Below are 7044 nucleotides of genomic sequence, written 5' to 3' on the forward strand. Positions count from 1 at the left end.
GTCGAGGAGGGGTCACTCATTTCTTAATTTAGGGTCGGAAAACAACCAAAATCATTTCTCTTGAAGAAGAAATCGAAAACGGTAAAATCAAAAATAAAAATGACATCAAAAATATCGGGAAACCAAAACGTAACGATACGAACGGAAACATATCGATACAAAGGAAATCGGTAACAAATAAAAAACATTAAACTAGAAAAGTATATATTTAATTTGACATAACTATATAGTACATGTGTAGATAAATTCAAGTTTATACTGTATAAATTATAAATCAACTTTATTTTGCCATGCACTCGAGTTAGGAAATTGATTGAAGAGTCAGTCAGTCTCTAAATTATCGACCAAGTAGAGACAAACCCTATAAATATCAACATATTTAGAAATACGGTAATTACCATATTATATAAACAGGAATTTTCACAAGAATACGAAAACAGTCGGTATAATAGCAAAATCATTTCCATTTTTTTTTTACTATTTTCATTTTCATTTTGGTTTATTACCAGGCTGGTAGAAGTCAGAAACGAATGTCGGTCGGCCGGGAATTTCCGTTATCGTTTTCACCCGTACTAAGGATAACTCGCGCACCACACAGGCATCAAAATGGCGAGGGTAATTTAGTAATTTTGCCTAGCACTCAATCCACCTGGATTGCTTGCACATCCCATCCACACACTACCAAAACGGTGGATATCTGAAATAGTATCTATCACTTATAATCTCATTTTCCAAATGGAGCCCGTGGGGTTGAACCGCTGAGACAACGGATTTTTATTCTACCTTTTTATAGGGTTGAGATGGTGCATAAATAATAGATACGTTTGGATATTGCCCGATTAGGCACGACTCACCGAACGGATTGTGCCGTGTCGGCCCACGTGCTGAGGCTGGAGCCCAGGCACAGGCTAGTGAGATGTCGGGTCATGTTTTGTTGGCCTAGCATGATTAGGTTATTGTTAAGAGCAAAATTTGGCAAGATACTCGGAGGAGAAGATGGATCCGAAGCGGATTTGAAGAAATTAGATTGGTTTCCAAAAACAGCACAGCGCATTGGCGGGGGGATATATCGGCCGATATGTAATCGGACTTGGTCAGCCGATATGGACAAGGCAGCCGATACAGGTAGTTTCCAAGTATGAGTTGAGCGCGGATTGAGTACTTAGAAATATTGTCAAACAAGGATATAGTCCATCCAAAGCAATTGTATCTATTAATTAGGATAAGAGTCAATTTTCCCTTATGAGTTTTAGAAATCCGTGTTAGAGTCCACAATAGGCTGGTGTGTTTATTTTGTAAAGTTTGAGTCATGTCCGTATGGACAAGTTTTGTACTACGGGTATAAATATGTGCCTAGGGTCTTGTAAAAAAACATCCACTGTTCAATATACTCTCGGCGCATCGCCACCTTTTTACTTTTCTATTTTTTCGACGAGTTATTGTTTCGAGTTAGGGCATCGGCTTCAATCTACTAATAAAAGGTATGACTTGTCTCAGCGTCTTGCCTTGGCGGATTAGAGCGTCGCTTTAGATGTTCTAATCTATTTTCTACAATTGATGGTTATCATATATCTTAGCTAATCTAACTTGATAATTCGATATAGCTATGTCGGACATGCCTTTTCTAGGATTTTGCCAGTATCGGCTAAATCGTTTTGTCAATTTAGATTAGCTAAGGTATCCGCCACCCTGAAAATTAGTCAAAAGCTTGATTGTTTAGATTTTATGTTTCTTTTCATACTTTGTGCTGCATCAACCCTAGTCATGCTTAGAATCATAGAAACTAACCTGCTTCTTGATTGCTAATAGGGGTAGAATCAATTGTTTCAGCCGATCTTATCTGATGTGATTGTTTAGCTCTATTTAAATCCTTTAATCATGCTTTTCATGTTGTATTTGCCCCTTACACAAGTGTATCACACTGTTACTTAGGTGTACTGGAGTACTAACCGATATGACATATATCTTAACCTAAAGTATTGCATCATTGGCTATGATATGAACTACATGTAATCTTTAATTCTTTTGATCTAATTTATGAGCAATCTACATTGTCTCATTTAATCTATATTGTTTGCTCGCATCTAAGAGAAAGAGTGAATTATGGATTACATGACTGATTATATCGACCGCTGATGGAATATTTTAGGCTCATTTTATTTTATTCATTCTGCACCTAACAGCCAATTCGGTCAGATCACATCGGCTAGGTTTACATGATACATCATCGGCTTACCATCCGATTGGCTATTTAATTTAACTTGGTTTTCTTGTTTATTCTTGTTGGTTGCAGGATCAAATCAACTGGCACACTCTGAACCCAAAAGCGAGATTTGGACTTACACTGGAGCTAAGCAAAACTCCTAGGCTGCCGTGTTTTCTCATCAACAATTATATGGGTTGTGTGGAAGCCGGTTAGCCCACATTTGATAAATATACCAAGGAAACAAATGCGAACAGAGTTTGTTGCATCTTGCTACACAAACTTTGGCGAAGCTCTAGCGAGGTCCTTCGCTCACTGATAGCACATTCCTCTTCCTACTTGTCAAGCACCGCCGTGACCCTTCACTTCCTACTTTCTTCACCCCGAGTCAGTGAGCCCACAATGACCGACATGCCTAGTGGTTGTGCTCACGAATGGGGTTGGCCAAGCCGCAGCGCTACTGTGTAGGCCTACGTCGACGAGCGTCCATCATTGCTTCCTCTCCCCTAATCCCCTAACTTCCTAGATTCTTTCATTCTCCTTTCCTCCTGGCTCCTACTCAGATGATAGTTGCTCAATTGGCGGTTGTTCGCCAGTCGTCGATCGCCATCGTGCCACGTGGGCCAAGCCATGTGCTATTCCTGGGCCATGTTGCGCTGGCTCGCTACATGCACTTGTCGTATTGGCACGCTAAGCCAGGTTACAGCCCAAGCTGGCACGCTGGGCCAGGTTACAGCCCAAACACAACGTGGCTAGACGGGTAGTGCCAGCATGACCCACTACCTCACCACCCCCAGTCCCCGGTACCTACTGTCGTCCGTCGCTAACACTAAATCGTTAAAAGTCAGCTGCAGTTGGTCAGAGCTTGCCGGAGTTTGCCTGAGCTGAAGGAGGCAGCCGAGCATGAATGGTAGAGCATATCTGAAAGTAAAAAACTTCATAAGATTTTGGTTTGTTTTTCCGTTGAATGCCATTTGACAAATCCGTTGTTTATATCTTCCTCTTCCTAATCATCTGTTTCTTTAAACCCAATTTTCAAACTTAATTTTGAGACTGATTTTAAAATATTTTCAACATTACTTTTAAGTTATCAAGAACACATATATGAAAATTTTACCTATAAATTACTTTTTATTCCCTAATAAGTCAAAACGGCTTATTAGGGAATATATGGGCCACCGATGAGGCTCTCAATGTTTTCCCCTGGCGAGGTCGTGTTGCTAGATCTTTAGTTGCATAACAAAATTATTTTTAAAAAAAAATCGATGGAAATACAGTAGCTATGATCCAACAAGTTTTTACCACACAAAAGTGTGTGAGAGAGGCTGATCTAGAGAGAACAGTTATTTACAAGGTTATAACTTATCCATTATCTAAAAAACATAGGACTACAAGGTTACACAACTTAATAAACAGAAGCAGACGTTTCTCAAAGATACATTTTCGGCAAAAGTGCAGACAAAACATTCTTCTTCAAGATGAGTACAGAAGGACTCAACCGGAGATCTCAGTCAAAATGATAAGCTGTTTTAATCAAGCGGACTTTCAAGGTCCGGTCTTTGGTCCATCGTTTTTGCCATTGCACCATCGGGAAAAGCATCTGGATATGTTGCCGCTAGCCTCGATTTCATGCTTCTACAACATAAGATAGTTTACCAAGTGGGAAAATTGTTATGATAGTAATTCGAATGCATGCTTGGGGATAAGAGAACTGAAAAACTAAAGGAGGATGAAACGCAGAAAATCATAATTTTGAATGGCCAGTGGAAATGTACCTCAGCTTCAAGAAAATATGGTCAAGATCGTCCTTCATGGATTTGAGAAGACGAGTTTTACTAGCAAAGTCATTAGACACCTCCGCAAAGCATTGTTCAGAGTACTCGTTAAAATGTGTGAGAACTGCATTGCTATCTTGCAACCGTCCCAGTCTGCCAGAGTAAACACAAAAAAAAAGTAGGGGTTTCCATTAGCAGCAAAAGACAAGGAACACAGCAATTCCTGCAAATTCTACTGCTAAAGTATAGAAAACTGTATCACTAAGCAACTAGCATTTCTCATATGTATAACAAAATACAGTATGTCAACATAAATGTTACGTTAGGCAAATTACTCTTAACAGAAGAGCAGAAGAGCGAGAAGTGAGAGAATTTCCAGCAATAGAGCAAAGGAATCTGCCAAATCTAAGAAATATTACTATGTCGTGGTAAGGTTCTTGTAGATCTTTGCATGAAGGGAAAAACATGCTGGTTTTGCATAAAGCATGGACAAACCAACATTACTACAGTTTGATGCACCCCAATTAAACTTCAAGGTTCTACTATCGCCTACAACTCATCATATGTTAATTCACCTAATTGAGGCAGGCTCAGCAGTCCAAGTTAAAACAGAACTCTTGGGAAGGCAGAACCGCAACATATGACAAATGCATCGCAAAATAATACAACAACATGTATGTTGAGCACTTGAGATGTACTTGATAGTGTAGTGGCAAGGGGTATGTGGTTCCAACACCAAGATCCCGTGTTCAATCCCCAACACGCTCACTATTTCGTCTTTAACAAATGTTTGGAGGGACGTCTCCCACTCCAAATCTAGTTTTTTTTTGGGTGTATGTTGAGCACTTCCATAATTTCCACACATGGAGCATGTAAATGCCCAAAACAGTCATATGCTTGCCATTAGCTCAATACAACAATCACAAACATTTCATGTTCATGCTTAAATGTGGAATAGAACTATGCACCCAAAAGTTAACTTGCAACAGCAAGGTAGTGATTACAGATACTTAAAGATGGCATTTCCAGAAGTAGCAAGTGACCGTTCTTTTCTTTTCCTCCGAAGAAAAACAAGAGAATGATGGCAACAGGGGAAACATGGATTAGACTGGGAACCTTTGGATGCAAGAATTTTACAGCATGCAGTTCATTTCCAGCATAATCAGGAAAATTTCTGGCGCTCTAAAGAAGCCATTAATGTACATATGAATATTGCTGCAACTAATAATGACACTTAGCCACTTAGGAACTACCACACTGTACATCTGTTTAAACTCCAAGACTGGTTGAGCCAAGCACGCCAGTGCAAGATGAGATACAAGATGTAAATATCAAGGGCTCAGAGAGTACAGTGATATCTTAAATCACAACAGTACTGAAAGGGTGACTCGTTAATACTGATAGCACCAAAAGTTTTGGCACATGGATCTTATTCCTACATATCTATCTTGAATGTTATTCCTAGATATATATCGCTCTACCGAATTTTGTGCGGGACCAATTGAGGGGCGACCAGGCAGGGAAATGCGGTTATATGGAGTGTTCATATATGGTAATAGTTGTTGATTTCAAACAGAACTTACAACCACCAGAATATTTGTGAGACATCATTAACAGTGAGCATTTAGCATCAATCTTGAGTATTGTGAAGCATCAATCACTAACGACAGATTAGGATAAATTCTCCTTCCAAGAAATCATTGCTACACAAACGAAGGGCTACCAACATTCTCTAAATCTCACGAGAGGATCTAGTTAATACTCAAAATAGCTCTAAAGCTTATCGAAGCACCCCAGGACTGCCAAAGTGAATGCATTGCTGGTAAACAGATGCAACAACTTATAATAGTTCAGTTCTTATAAATAGTAGTAATCAATAATGCCTTTTTCGTTCATAGTAGGTACTCCCTCCGTTTCACAATGTAAGTCATTCTAGCATTTCCCACATTCATATTGATGTTAATGAATCTAGACATATATATCTATCTAGATTCATTAATATTAATATGAATATGGGAAATGTTAGAATGACTTACATTGTGAAAGAAGTAACATATAGTAAGATCAAAATTCTAGCAGGTAACCACGATGTCAGAAAATAGGATGTCAGTATGCTTTCAAATCAATAGAACATCACGGCATAGACAATGAAGGGTTAGAGCATCTCCAAGAGAATTCTAAAACCCAAAAAATGGGCGCGCTGTGAGGAAACCATGCACAATTGTGAACAGCTGCGTATTGCTACCCAGAAATGCTAAGCCAAAAACCCGGTCAGATTTGTGGACACACGCCGAAACCTCGGTTCTTCCTAGCAAAGGGATGCACTGAATTCGATTCTACCCACCGAATCAAATCACCGTTCCGCCACTTTCGCAAACCCTCGATGGGAACAACAAGCAATCCCTGAGACCCTAACTCTAAATCATAGAACACGAGAACCACCGAGACAGTAGCCTAGGCGCAGGGATCAGAGACGGCGGCGTTCCGTTCATCGACCAGCCCCGATCGAAAAGGGAGCGGGGAGAGCAAGGGCAAGGAAAGGGGGAAGGGGGGGAAGCCGTGCCGACGTACATGAGGTGCTGCGTCTGCCTGATGGCGCCGATGTCCCCGGTGTCGACCAGCGACCTGAACCGCGCCGCCACCTCCGCGGCCGCCGCGGCTGTCTCCGGCGGCGACTTCTCCATGGCCGCCTGAGCCCTCCTCTCCCCTATCGAGTCTCGACGACTCTCACGGGGGTCACGGCTGTGCTGGCCCAGGGCGTGCGGTTTTGGGCTCTCCTGGGCCTTTGGCCCTATGAGGGCCCATGAATGGCGAGTCCTGAAAATGCTTTGGGCTTGCATGTAAGTGGGCTTTTTAACTGTTGGGCTTACTCGTTCTGGTCTGTTTGGGAAGGTCCGGTACGTTGGGCCTCATTTGTTTTTTTTGGACTTGAAGCTTAGTTTTGTTTTGGTTTGTCTATCTATAAGAGACACCATTCACCTATACTTCAAATACAATTTTATCTTAAACTACTCATCTGATCTATGATCCGATTACACCATTGTATTCGTAACAATTAAATCTTTA

At 40.9% G+C, this 7044-nt stretch overlaps 1 protein-coding gene across 1 annotated transcript; it reads right to left on the bottom strand.

Annotated features, from left to right (window-relative positions):
• Positions 1 to 3484: 3484 nt before the first annotated feature.
• Positions 3485 to 6687, bottom strand: LOC4333543 (kxDL motif-containing protein LO9-177). Its single transcript, XM_015773087.3, has 3 exons — positions 6550 to 6687; positions 3979 to 4131; positions 3485 to 3838 (listed from the first exon to the last, which is right to left on the bottom strand). Exons 1-3 carry the CDS (start codon positions 6660 to 6662, stop codon positions 3733 to 3735), a joined length of 372 nt encoding a protein of 123 aa, XP_015628573.1. The 5' UTR covers positions 6663 to 6687; the 3' UTR covers positions 3485 to 3732.
• Positions 6688 to 7044: the final 357 nt, after the last annotated feature.

The sequence above is a fragment of the Oryza sativa genome, chromosome 3 (assembly GCF_034140825.1).
Source record: "Oryza sativa Japonica Group chromosome 3, ASM3414082v1".
NCBI classification, from domain to species: Eukaryota; Viridiplantae; Streptophyta; class Magnoliopsida; order Poales; family Poaceae; genus Oryza; species Oryza sativa.